The following is a 13,514-nucleotide window of genomic DNA, read 5'->3' on the forward strand; positions in this document are numbered from 1 at the left end:
AGAACTGTGAGAAAGTAATTTCTGTTGTTAAAATCACCCCGTCAGCAGTGTTTTGTTCTGTCAGCCACAGTGGACTAATGGTCTCTTCTTGTTTGCCATTATATACTCTGTACCAAGGAACATGTGTAGCACATAGTAAGTACTCCAAAAATAGAGAAAGTCTTCTCTTACCCTTTTCCCTTCCTCGCCCCGCCTTAAGTGTCCTTTCTGGGTTTCAGTTGCTATACTTTACACTTGGTTCTGGAAGGATATAATTTCTTTCTAGAAGGTTAAATCTTTGAATTTAAAGATTTCAAAGGGGCTAGTCTTCTCCAGGGCTCAGCACAGATGGCATATGCTGACAAAGTTTAATAAATATTTGAGTAAATGCAAGTCTCCTGACTCTTACACATGAACCCTGAATGCAGAGCAATAAGCCCTGAGTTCTAAGTTTTATGAGCCTCAAAAGTAATCATGGCCTTGGGTTTATCCAGAGATCAAAGCTTGGAGAAAGTCCTTTATGCTCTGAAAAGTTATAGGATCATTTTTATGTCTGTTATGAACACTTGTGCAGTTGAGGTGAGCTCCTGAACCTTAGTCATCTGCTTGGCTCCAGCCAGACTTCTTGCTGTTCCTCAAACATGTTCCTCACTTCTGTCTCAGGGCCTTTGCACTTGCTATACCTCTTTTGGGAGCACACTTGTCCCACGGCAAATATCTAGCCTAATTTTCAGTGCCTACATGAGAGTCAAGGCAGGTGATGGTGACTCTGAGGAAGCAACTCAGTTTTAGGGCTTTGGGGAAGAGAAGAGTAACGCATTCTGGGTTCCCATCCGGGTTCTACTGTTCTATTAATTTATTTAACCCTCTCAACAGTCCTGACAGGGATTTACTATCATTATCCCCATTTTACAGATGAGAAAATTGAGGCCAAGAGAGATTAAGTAACTTGCCAAAGGTCTCACAACTAGTAAATAGCAGGGCCAGGATATGAACCCAGGCAATTTAGATCCAGTGTCCAGCTTCTTAGCCACAAGGATCTCTGCTACTTGATGTATATTAAAACTTAGTTAACATAGGGTCTGGCACGGGGTAGTTGCTCAGTAAGTTATAGTTATTTCTCTAGTCTTCTCAGACATTTGATTCTCCTAATCCAACCCCCAGAATGAAGCCAACAACCCTTCCTACTCCACCTTGCCAGAGCTCAGGGTCCCTTACTCCATCTTCTCATGCCTGCACATGCTGGGTAGCTGGATTTCAGGGCTCTAGAGTAAGGCTCTCTGGGTTCCCATCCAGTTTCCACCATTTACTAGCTCTGTACACAAAGGAATATTCCATCCCTCCCTGGGTCTCAGTTTCCTCATGTGTAAAATGGGGACAATAACAATACCTATGTCCTAGAATTATTACAGAGATTCAGTGAGATGATGCATAGATGACGCAGAATGCTTTCCACCTTGCCTCGCCCATAAAAAGTGTTCCATAAATGGCAGCAATTATGACTAGGGCTTCTCAATGAGAAGCCTCCAATGGTCCTGAGGCTGTGAAATACACTCGCAACCACCTTTAAGGCCAACGTTAGGACCAGATGAATTCATTGTTTACAGACAAGGCTGGCTGGGTGAGAGAACCCCTCACCGGATCCAACCCAGGATCTACTAGACAAGTACTTCCTAGCGGCAGTCTAGTTCAAGGGATAATCTCTTGGGTCTGATAGACCTGGGTCTGAATTCCAGCTTTGATTTCTCCTAGGGTCTCACTTTCTTCATCTGTTAAATAGGAAAGGAGCAGTGTGGGGAGTAATTAAGAATGTGGGTTTGAATTAGAAGGTTATATATTATTCTATTCCTTGCTCTGCCAAGGACTAGCTATGTGACTGAGTGTCTTCAGCTCCATGCACCTTGGTTGTCTGTTCTAATGGGTTTTGTCATTATTCCTCTTCCTAGGGCAGCTGAGGATTCCCTAGGACCATGTGTGCAGACTCTGTGGACACTGTAGCTGTTAGGATGGGAGACAGTGTACCCAATGGTTAGGAGCTTAGATTCTGGAGTCAGACTGCAACAGGCCTAGTTCAAATCTGCTCTTGCAATTATTTCTGGTGAAATCTTAGGGAAATCAATTATCTTCTTTCAGTTTCAATTTGCTTATCTGTGAAGTGAGAATAAAAACAGTAAGTATCGCATAGAGCTTGTTATGAGAATTCAATCAAATGATGCATGCAAAGCACTTCAAACTGGCCTGGTTCGGTAAAAGTGGCAAAGATACCCATCATGAAGGTGATTTTTAAAATATCCTTTTCTAGAATGCAAATGCATTTGCCAAACTGAGGAACTGCAAATATGCGCTAAGTGCTGGAGCCTTCAGGATCAGATTTAAGTCCAAAACAAAAATCAAAAACCCCCCAAAAACCCTCATTTGTAGATGAAGTAATCCAGGGCCAACGTGACCACATCAGACACCATCCCACATCTACAAGATCAACCCTACTTAACTGTAGGCTACCTTGAATGCTGGACTCACCAGAACAAGGTCGGAGTCCCAGCAACGCCCATATTCACCGCGGGACCTGAGACGAGTGACTTTGCCGCGGACCTCTGAGGATAACCCAGCATAGTAATCAGCTCCCTCACAGGGTTACTTAGCAAAAGTCAATAAGATGACGCACAAAGCGTGCGTGGTACACGGAAAGGGCTCAGTAAGCGGAAGCTGCTGTTGCTACAGCTACAGCGCCTGTTTTTCCCCTACTTTTTAAGGGGTTTGCTCCCGCGGACCGGACACTCGCCTTAGGCAGTCTCCCTCCCGTTTCAGCTCCATCTATTCGTCCCAGGCTCCTCTGCGTCACGACCTCTCCAAGAGGGTTCTCCTGGGCCAACCCCCACCTTCGCCTCCCAACCTATAGGTCCTCAGCGAGTCGCAAGGAAGGAAGAGACAGACAACACTCCGCAGAGCCCGGGAGCTGAACAGAAGCGCAGGGACAGAACCCTAACCGCTTGAAACCGTTGGGTTGGGCTCCCGCCTCCCGGCCCTCTGATCAATTAAAAGCGAAGCTGCAAGCCTCGGGACCAATCAGAAGTGGAAGCGGTTACGCTATGCCCGCCTTCTTAAAGCGCCATTGCTCCTCATTGGATACGTCCAAGCGCGAACACAAGGCTAAGCTGCTGAGAAGAGTGGGGCCAGCCAATCAGCGGTGCAACCGCAGTCGGGCTGGTGGGAGGAGAGGCAGGTGGCCCTCGTAGATTCGCGCGGTGCGAGCTCGCGGTGTGTCAGCCCAAATTCCTGCCTAGGCAAAAAGCCTGCTGGCCGGGATCTAAGCCCAGGCCAACTAATGGCGGGGCAGCGCAATAGGCCATTTTCTATACAGCGTAGTGGGGGTCTGGTACACGAAGTACTCAGTTGATCCTGGCTCAACTGACAGTCGAGGTGTCAATGAGCATTTGAAGCGCGAATATCTGGACCATTCCTGGGTCAAGGCACTGCCCCCTCTTGCGTCTTTCCTGTCCCCGAATACTTCCGGGTAAGGCAGGGTGCGTTCTGCAACCAATCAGTGGTGGGGCAGGGCAGGAGGTGAGAAAGGCGAGCTGCCCTGAGGCACATGAAGCCTGGTGGCTCTTGAGGGCCTTTCAGCTAATCACGCACATCTCCACAGATATGTAAGGGGTTGAGAGAAAGGTGAAAGGGTTTGCAACGAGAGCTACTCAAAGGCAAGAAATTGGTGGTATCCCTGAGCTCTTGTCGGGGGAGCCTCCAAGGCTATTCAGGTGGAGGAGGTTCGAGTCTCAGTCTCATCATAGAAAGGGTGAGAGAAGGCAAACTGCGCAGCCAATCAGCATTGGAGTTAGGTTGGAGTACGAGGTGTCAGTTAGAGGCCTCCAGCATCAGTCCACAGACCAATCAGACTCAAGGCCCTGCCCCGCCACAGCACAAGGGCAGGCGCGAGTTCCTCAACCAATCATCGGTGGGCGCGAGGCAGTGGAGCTGTCCTAGGTGCCTCTCAGTCAGTTGAGCACGCTCACCAGGCAGGAGCCAGGAAAGAGTGTGCCGCCAGCGCCGCAGCCAATCGGTATCTGCCTTGGGATCCAGGCGCGAAAAGCGAGCTGTGCACGCGCCTGGGCATCGCGTTCCTGGCCTAGCGCCGCTCCCCATTTTCTAACCGCCACTTGGGCTTGTGCCGCCCTTAGTGTATGTGAGGCTGAGTGGGGAGAGGAACACGGTCTGAGTTGGTGAGTGCCGTGGTTTTTCTTACTCTTCTTCAGGCTTGGGCCTGGCCCAAGCAAAGCTGGGGTATGGGGGGCTTGACTGGTGGCTGTGAGGGTTGGGAAATGAGGGCTGAGAGCTTTAGACCCTTGGGAACTCTCTCTGCCCTGGAAAGGCTGGAAATGGGGCCTCCTGAACAACTTTGGGCCCAGGCTGGGCAGAGGCCTGGCCAGCATGTCCTATGAGTTGGTACATGGTCCCTAAGCCAGCCTGAGTTGGAAGTGTGTTGTAGGGCAGTTGGAAGCCCTTGGAGCCCTGCGTGGGGTCATTGGCAATGAGGTATGGCCTCTGAACTGTGAGAGGTTGTCTGGGATCTCTGGACTAAGCCTAGATCTGGCGACTGGAAGGAGAGACTTGTGATTCTTCAGAGGTTATTGGGAATTACTGGCCAAGAGATTAAACTAGTGGGCATTTGAGAGGTTTCTGGCATCTTTGAATGCAACCTGGGCTGAGAGTGAGCACTGATGAGGTCAAAAGCCCAAAGAGAAGTTGTCAAGGGTCATTGCATCCAGGCTGTGCTGGGAACATGAGGCTGCAAGGCTTTTAGGGGTCTTTGGACTCTGAGTTGAGGTGCTCTTGGCAGATTTTCCAGTATTGGGTCCAGGTTGTACCATGTGGCCCGAAGGTTAGTCTCGTGGTCTTCTGAAGATTCTAGGGCGTGGGGAGTCTCCAAACCCCAGCCAAGTTGTTTGCCTTCCATGAAGTATTATTGCCTTGTGGTGGCTCTAGATAGAACCAGGATTGGGTCATGTCTGGGGCCTTTCAGTTCCTGTCCTCACCTCTTTCCCACACCCTTTCTGGTCACTCTCAGAAGACATCAGGCTATAAGCAGGGGGCAGGTGCATGAGTAAGATGGATATCATACCTGAGCACAGGAAGAGATGTGTGAGATATCCTACTGTTAAGGAAACCACCCATGTTGTCTTTACCAAAGATCTTTTTATACTTACGGGGCAGGGTGTTGAAATCTATATTCACTCAGCCTTTCCCGCTCTACGTGTTATTAAAGCTTTCAGAGTGCTTTCATGTATACTTGGAGTTCTTAAACCAAGAGTGGGGAATGCAAAAGGGTGGTCTACAAGTGGATTTCAAAGGTCTGTGAACTCTTGGAAATCATAAAATTTCATGCATGTTGGATTTGGGGAGTACGGGGCAAAAGCAGTCAAAGGACAATCCAGGAGTATTTGACCTGTTCAATAACGGGCTTCAGAGCAGTCTGTGAATCCCCTGTCATTCATATGCAAAATGTCATAAAAGTCTACAATTTTCCGATGTAAGGAGTTAATTCCATGGCTTACATTTTCAAAGGAATGGTGACCCCCTAAGATGTTAAGAAGTATTGAAATAAAGCAGGCTCCCATATTATTTATGGGGCCTGGGCATGACTAGAAATGGAGATTCACCTTTTTCTTCCCACCCCTGGTGTTGATGCACACTTCAAAGTATCTCACATATTAGCTGGCATGTCCAACCTGTTTCCATGCCCCTAACACACAGTCAGGGCCTAGGCTGTTACATGAGTCCCACAGCCCACTGTCATGAATATAGATCTGGGGTTGAGGACCATGTAGATCCTGGAAGTGGGCCATTTGGGCTGGGAGGTCCAGAGTTCTGAGTTCCCAGAGCATGGTCTGCAATTGGGCGGCTCAGGTTCCAGGTGGGTACTTCCTAGATGACCTTGCACTCCTCAGCCCACGGGAAGGGACACAGCCAGAGGATGTCAGAGTCAGGCCCTCTTCCTGGGTTTAAGGCAGTACTGGTATTCAGTACTTGTCTTGAAAACAGGCCCTGTGAGGAAGTTGAGGAAGAGTTAGCCCCATATTAGGGCTGAAGAAAAAGGCCCTTCACTGTGAGGATGTAGTGAAACCTAAGTTTTTCGACTTCTAGTCGTTATTTTTCCACTTACTCCACAAAAGGTGTGTTATGATGGGGTCTCTATGACCAGATTCAGCTCATCTCGCTGTATCTGGTTTTGGGTTATGCAGAACATAGATTTAAATGAAGAAGGAAATGAATTCCCTCTGTGATGTCTCTTCTCTGGTATGTTTTGGATGTATTATACTTAACCAGAAAGAGTGAACATTTGAAAGTTTATGTATGATTTGGATAACGGGTCTTATTCTTTAGAAAATGCTATGTGTGTGTGAGTGTGTGTGGGGGGTTAACCACCTTAATTTGCATAAAGAGAGGTGTTCCTGGGAAGAGTGAAAAGTTCATAGAATTTTTCTAAATTGAGTCTTGCTTAACTTGACTTTGGAGATACTCAATAGTTAAAATAAGTGAGATAAAGGGAGAATATTTTTCATAAAACAAATAACCATTCCTCTAATTGGCCTATTCTGATGGTTTAATTTTAATTATACTTGAAGAGAATCCATACTTGTATTGCTGTGTTGATATTTTCATATCAAGCTGGGTTGTGTCTGTAGGGGCTCTTGGTCAAGCTTATCAGTAAGAATAAAAATTACCAGATTTCAAATTTATTTAGTATTATAAAGGACTGAGAGGCAAAAGTCATACCTCCTTTTCCCACATATTTCTCTTCCAATGATGTCCTATCTAATTTCTCCTATGCACTCTACCCTCTCCCAAGATGCTGGCTTGCATCCTCATAACCTGCAGTTTTCTGGCTCTGCCTGTACTGAGTCAGCCTGGGAAGTGGAAGGTGGACAAGGTTTCTGAGACTGGCGAGGGCAGACCTTTCAAGAATAGAAACAGCGATGCCCCTGTCCTTCCAAATCAAAGAGCTATTTGCATCGGCTGTCAGTGCTCACTCAGAGCAAGCAGATGACTTGGGCTGTGCAGTCAAGAACGCAGGGAGAGAGAAGAGCCTAGAGAGTCACCAACCTAAAGGCTGAGGTGTAGAGGGCCCTAGAGATACCTCTAAGGAGGCGACCTCTAAAGGGATATCCTTAGGTGAGGTAAACACCAAGTGGGAGGCAAGATGGGGTTTCCCATTCTTGGGGGCTTTTGTTCACTGAATGGGGAGTCCCCTTGCTCCTTTCGATCCCTTTTAGATTTCCTAAAAGCCCATTGACACTTCCTGTCAACTACATTTGGCTTACAGAAGATGCTGCCCTTTGAGCACAGTCTGCAACTCTCTTGGTCATCAATGAGCAAATCACACCTGTGGGGGCGCTGAGTCACAGAAACATGATATAGGGCTGGGCGGTAAGGGGGACTACACTCCACTAGATGGTGATGTCATATTCCAGACCCCTGTACCTTTCCCTCTACACTTGGGGATGTCTCCCTCGTGGCTTTCCCCACATATTCCATATCTTCAGGGATTGTGTATTACTGTGTTGGAGGATGTTTCCCTCTGTATACATATCAGGGATTGGTGCTTTTATGTGTCCAGGCCAAGTGACTTTTATATGCGTGTCTAATGCGTCCCTGGGTGTGGTGGTGTGAGGAGTTAGAACGCTAAGAAATGGAAAACATTTCAGAGTAGCAAATGAATACAACTTGCTCATTTGCATTTTCCCTTTCACTCTGACTCATCTTCCCCTCTCCCCACCCTATTATTGCCCCTCCACCAGCCCCACCCATTGGCACACCCTGTCTGACCTAGGAAGGGGTAACATCTGCCTGCACCCAAGCTAGAATGAAAGGTAAAGGGAAGGCATGCTGGGTCTGAAGAGAGAGAGACTAGAAGGCTGAACATTTGGGGGTTCTGGAGCCAAAGAAAAAAACATGGGTTTAGAGACATAATATTTGAGTCTAGGAGGGGACCACGATCTAAACAAGAAGCCTGGGGGGAACCAGACTATGTCCTGTCGCCAGAGCAGCCTACCAATGCCTGACTTGTTTATCTTCGTTACTTATTGGGCATATATGATATGCCAGGCACATATCATAAGTGATTTATCACTTGTTGAATTAATGAAAATTTGCCACAGGATGAGGGATAATGGAATAAGAAACAGAAAAAGAAATTTGAGTTTGTCAGACCTCATCCTTTCCCCCGGTTTAAGTGCTAAAGTGTGAAAAGAGGGGAAATTTCCGAGGACCTTGACCCTTTGGGCAGGAAGTGAAAGAAACCCCGGAGTCCTGATTTCAGAGAAATGTCATTTGTCATCAACCCAAGAAAAGGAGTTTTTCTTTTCGAAGACCACCGCAGGCCCTTCCTGGGGTTGCCCCCTCCAGAGCTTGATGGGAGGATCTGAGTCACTCACACACCCAGTCCCCAGTGGTGACCCAGATGCCAGTGGTCATTCCCACATAGCAGTCAAGGCTTCCTAGTACCAAGTTAGACATGCTTTTGGCCCTCTTTTACTCTGTCCTTGGAATTCAGATGTTTCAGTCATTTTCATTTCTGATAGTAGAAACAGCTTCCAGCTGCTAGAGCTCTACTGACACCTCTAAGAAACAGAACTAATAATATTTGAATGATACTATGTACTGAAAAACCACTGTCATATTTATCATTTCATTTTCAACTATACCTCCAAATGAGATAAGCAGAGGTTATCCCTATTTCATGGATGAGGTAACTGAGGCACAGAAAGATGACTTGCTCAAAGTGACTCAACTAGTAAATGGCACAGATGAGACTCAAATGCAGGTCTGATTAGTTCAAAGTTCTTGTTGCCTCAGGTGCACTTCTTTGGCTCTAGAAGTTCACAAATGAAATAAGGAGACAGGAGGATAGGAGGCAGGATGTGTGGTTTCTGGAAGTAGAGGGGGTAGTCGCTCCTAGAAGGATGAAGCACAGCCAGCGGTATAAAACCACACCCCGTTGGGGGACACTGGCAGACTGATACTTGGGACACCCAATGGAAGACTGTGAGGTCAGGGGCGGGGCTAGCTGGGGGTTGGGGGCAGGAGCCCAAACAGCAGTTCAGAACATGCGGTGTCCAGGAGGAAGCTACAACTGGTGAGTGGTTTCTTCTTCCCAGCTGAGTCTTCCCTCTCATTATACCTCTCTTTCTGTCTAGTTCCTGCCAACTGTAGCCCTCTTCCTGCAGTGTCCAAGTAGTAATCCTCCCTCCAACAAGGGTCCTTACCCACGGTGAGCCCACGCCTAGGAATATGCCTGCTGGGAACTGAGATACTTGGGTCTGTCTCTTTGTATCTGGGTTCCCAGTTCTCTTCTTAAAAACCAATGTGGTGGTTTTGATGTGTGATAATCTGCCTTGTTGGGTTCTTTTCATTGTTCACTTTTGGCTAATGAAAAACAAAATTAAACTATCTCCTTATCTTCACCTTGAAAGGAAATAGCCTCTCCCTTTACAGTTCTCATTTCCCTTACTCTCGCTTCCTTGAGGGTCAGTCTTCTCCAAAACTTCTCTCCATCCTTGGGTCAAAAGCCTTCTCTCCTGTGGCTTCAGTACTTGCTCTCTTAACTCACTGGACGGGAGTCTTTGGTCCCTTCACGTTCCTTCTCTGAGGATGTGTTCTAGAAGCTTCAGCCTCCGGAGATGTTTAATGCCTTTCAGCCTGCCCTCCTGCAGCTATGACCCGTCTTGCTGACCTTTCTGCCTCTCAGGCCCCTCAGCTCCGCGTGCTGGGCCTGTGTGGAGGATATGCTAGCTCTCTCAACTCTCCCATGAAGCTGTCTTCCTCCATCCCTAACTGCCGGGGCTGACTGGGTCTGGTGGTGTTCTCTTGTCTGAAATGAGGAGATCCTGGCCTACTCAGAGGTCTTTCTCTGCAAAGGGGCTTGGAGAAGCAAAAGCATATGTCTGCTATACTTTAAGTCAGATTTCCCATTGGCAGCACCCATCTATACTAGTCTTAAACGCACTACTTGATATAATTGTTAACTGCCAGGTCCCTGCTCTTTAAGTCCTGAATTTGGTCTAATTTCCATTGTCTTGCCATCCTACCCCACCCCTGGCCTCTATTATGGTTCTAGATAACCTGAGGTCCTCTTTTAGGTTAGTTTACTTGCTCCATTCAGGACTGAGCTGTGATCCAGAACCAACAACTCACTCTTTCCCCCCTCCCCTCCACAGGCTTGAAAATATGCTGTTCTTCCCTCCTCTTTCCACCGTGGACCCCACACTGTGGCCTTTCTCTCAGAACCTCTGAGATTGGTACCGAGGCAAGGCATAATGCCAGTGTCCCCGACAAGACTGCCCAGCCCCTATGGCTCTGATCGACTGGTACGGCTAGCAGCCAGGCTCCGGCCAGCACTATGTGACACCCTGATTACCGTGGGGAGCCAGGAGTTCCCTGCTCACAGCCTAGTGCTGGCAGGTGTGAGTCAGCAGCTGGGCCGCAGGGGTCGCTGGTCTCTGGTGAAAGGAATCAGCCCTTCCACTTTTGCACAGCTTCTGTACTTTGTTTATGGGGAGAACATAGAGCTGCAACCTGGGGAACTGGAGCCCCTTGAGGAGGCAGCCAGGGTCTTAGGGGTGCAGTCCCTGGAAGAGGCATGCAGGAGGGCTCGAAGGGACAGGGCTAGGGTGGAACTGAATCCAGGGTTGAAGGAACTTCAGGAGGAGCAAGAGAAACACACAAGGGATTCTGAGAGAGGAGTGAGGGGGCTTGGAGAACAGGGACCGGATAAGTTTCTTAGAGCTGGTGGGAAAGAACATGAGATGGCGCATGAGCACAGGACACCAAGAGAGAGCCCTGAGATGGCAGAGGCAATGCAGGAGGACCAGAAGGAACAGATCAGATCAGAGGAGAAACTCAACCAATTCCCTGTTGGCCACGCGGGAATAGATGGGAAGCAAGAAGTGATCATGTGGGTGAGGGAGAGTCCAGGGGGCTCTGAAGGAAGTCTGGGGGAGTTCCCTGGCTCCCTTCCCCCACCAGGTTCCCTCCAAACCAGCATCACCCCTAGGCCCTGGTGGGCTGAGGCCCCTTGGTTGGGGGAGGGCCAGCCTGCTCTGTGGAGCATCCTGCTGTTGCCGCCCAGATATGGCACCCCCTTCTCCCATAGCACCCCAATCACTGCAGCCTGGCAAGAGGTCTGGCCTCAGAACCAGAGGTGAGTGAAGGGCCTAATGGAAGCCTGGCTGGGAGGGAATGGCTCAGGAGAGGCAGTGGTGATGGGTGGAAGGGTACCACATCTCTTATCTTTACTGTACATTTCCTGAGCTGGAGATAGAACCAGAAGCTCCCACCACAGGGGAAGCCAAAGCCCAGCCCTGGAGAACTTATTACACCTCCCCCTCCTGCAAGGGATTGGTCAGGATCCCAGGTTTTGCCAAGGCTGTAACTCTTTCCCACCCCACCCCCAGGATCCCACTGTCCCTGAACCTCCACAAAGGGCTCTGGAGCCAGAACCAGTTGGCCTCCTCCAGCCCTACCCCAGGTAAGCCCCTCACTGTCCCGCATGAACCCTGTAACATGGTCTCTGCTGGGGCTGGAACCGCAGGAGTCCAACCTGAGCAGGACCCCTACTTCACTATGCTCCCTCCAGGTTCCCTCCCCCAGGGCCCCACACAGCTCAGCCCTGAGACAGAAGAGTCTGATCAGAGGCACACAGGTGAGTATGGTGAGGGTGCTCTTGCCTCAGCCCCACTGTAGCATGATGTCTTGCCTGGGTGTTCCAGTGATCCGGCTCTGGGATTCCCAGCCCTGCCCTCCTTCGCCTTCTCTGTCCCCACAGGTGCACTTGCAACCTGTGTGGGTCACAGGGGCACAGCAGGCCACCCATCACGCCAACATCCTCCCCTGGCTCCTCCTGCTCCGTCTAGGCCAAAGCCCTATTCTTGTTCTGTATGTGGAAAGAGGTTTTCACTCAAACATCAGATGGAAACACACTACCGAGTCCACACAGGTATGGGCGTCCGGCATGTGTAAATTGTCTGCTTCTCTCCGAGCACCGGTCTGCCCGCCCCTAAGTCCCTCTCTGTGTGCCAGGTTCTCGCACAACTCCCTTGCCCAGTCGTGCCAATCTACCCCTAGGCCAGCCTTCGCCCCCTTCTTTACTTCACCAGCCTTACCCTCTACCCTCCCTAGGAGAGAAGCCCTTCTCCTGTAGCCTCTGTCCCCAGCGCTCCCGAGACTTCTCTGCTATGACCAAGCACCTGCGGACACACGGGGCCGCACCCTACCGCTGCCCTCTGTGCAGCGCGGGGTGCTCCAGCCTGGCCTCCATGCAGGCGCACATGCGCGGCCACTCACCTAGCCAGCTCCCGCCCGGATGGACCATTCGTTCCACCTTCCTCTACTCCTCCTCCTCGAGGCCATCCCGGGCCTCGACCTCTCCCCTGTAGCCCCCCTTCCACCTGACGAGACGTCGGTAGTTTATTTGGCTTCAGCCAAAGAATGAAAGAATTAAATGATGAAAGACCAGCAGGCGGGCTGGCTAGGCTTCTGAACCGGCGCCGCGGCTTCAGCTGCCTAGCAAATTCGCCTCTATGAAGCGCCGCAGGAAGAGCGCTGAAAGCTCTTTCCCAGATGACCGCGGGCCGCAGAAGCCTAGGCCAGCGATCCCGTGTGGGGTCGGGGCCGTGAAGTTTGCACAAGTGCAGGTTAACTGTGTGGGGACTGTTGATTTCATCACCAAAATAAAGCGTTTCCTGTGCCTTCCTCAGGAAAAGAAAAGCCGAGCCCAGACTTCAGTCTGTAGCGGGGGGTAGGGGTGCAGAGCCGCAGCCTGGCCGCTAGTCCTGTAGCGGCCCCTGGTGGCCCTGGGCCTGCTCTTCAGCGCGGCGGCCACCTTCTCCATCTCCCGGGCCTCCCTGTTCTCCCCCGGCGGTAGCGGGCCGCGAGGGCTGGGTGTCCAGGCAGACTTAGCAGCAAGCCCTGTGTGGGTGGGCTGTGAAAACCCAAGTTACTGTCCCTGCCACAGCAAGCAAAGGCGTGCGGAGTCTGAGTCTGGGGGCCCGGGGCTCGAGAGCAACTCGTGCTCCGCCCTGCTCTCGGTCACCCGCCTCCTCTCGTTGAGCAAAAGGGCCGCAGGGCCGCGGCTTCTGCGGCATTTTTCTTCCACGCCGTACGGAAAGGTGGCTGTGTGGGACCTCGAACTGAGACTAACCCTTGGCCGCCGCCCCTTGCCCAGCCCACACCTCCTGAAGTCGCGAACTCTATTACCCAGTGTCTCCGGGGTTCTCAGGATCCAAAGGCCCCCGCACACTGGGAGTGGTAGTTCATGCGGGCCGATGGCCTAGACAAGAACGATAGGAACAGTGTGGAGCGAGAATCACACCTCCCGGACGCCCGGGAGATGGCCTCCTTTCTGGGTCCAGCCCGGACCCCACAGCCCCAGCTCTCGCGGCCCTAGCTCACGGCGGAAGAAGCGAAGCGTCCGGACTACATTTCCCGGAGGCCCCTGCGCCTCACCCCTCTCCGGCCGCGACGCGAGGTCTATGCTTTTC

At 50.5% G+C, this 13,514-nt stretch overlaps 1 protein-coding gene across 3 annotated transcripts; it reads left to right on the forward strand.

The window, feature by feature from the left end:
• The first annotated feature begins 4,061 nt into the window (after positions 1-4,061).
• Positions 4,062-13,287, forward strand: ZBTB32 (zinc finger and BTB domain containing 32). Of its 3 annotated transcripts, none has more exons than XM_033128470.1 (6): positions 4,062-4,199; positions 10,194-11,176; positions 11,430-11,503; positions 11,612-11,677; positions 11,801-11,971; positions 12,154-13,287. In XM_033128470.1, exons 2-6 carry the CDS (start codon positions 10,293-10,295, stop codon positions 12,408-12,410), a joined length of 1,452 nt encoding a protein of 483 aa, XP_032984361.1. In that variant the 5' UTR covers positions 4,062-4,199; positions 10,194-10,292; the 3' UTR covers positions 12,411-13,287. The 3 variants fall into 3 exon arrangements, with proteins under 3 accessions (XP_032984361.1, XP_032984360.1, XP_032984362.1); XM_033128469.1 differs by lacking the exon at positions 4,062-4,199 and adding an exon at positions 9,052-9,112; XM_033128471.1 differs by lacking the exon at positions 4,062-4,199 and having other exon boundaries at positions 10,196-10,343.
• Positions 13,288-13,514: the final 227 nt, after the last annotated feature.

The sequence above is a fragment of the Rhinolophus ferrumequinum genome, chromosome 15 (assembly GCF_004115265.2).
Source record: "Rhinolophus ferrumequinum isolate MPI-CBG mRhiFer1 chromosome 15, mRhiFer1_v1.p, whole genome shotgun sequence".
NCBI classification, from domain to species: domain Eukaryota; kingdom Metazoa; phylum Chordata; class Mammalia; order Chiroptera; family Rhinolophidae; genus Rhinolophus; species Rhinolophus ferrumequinum.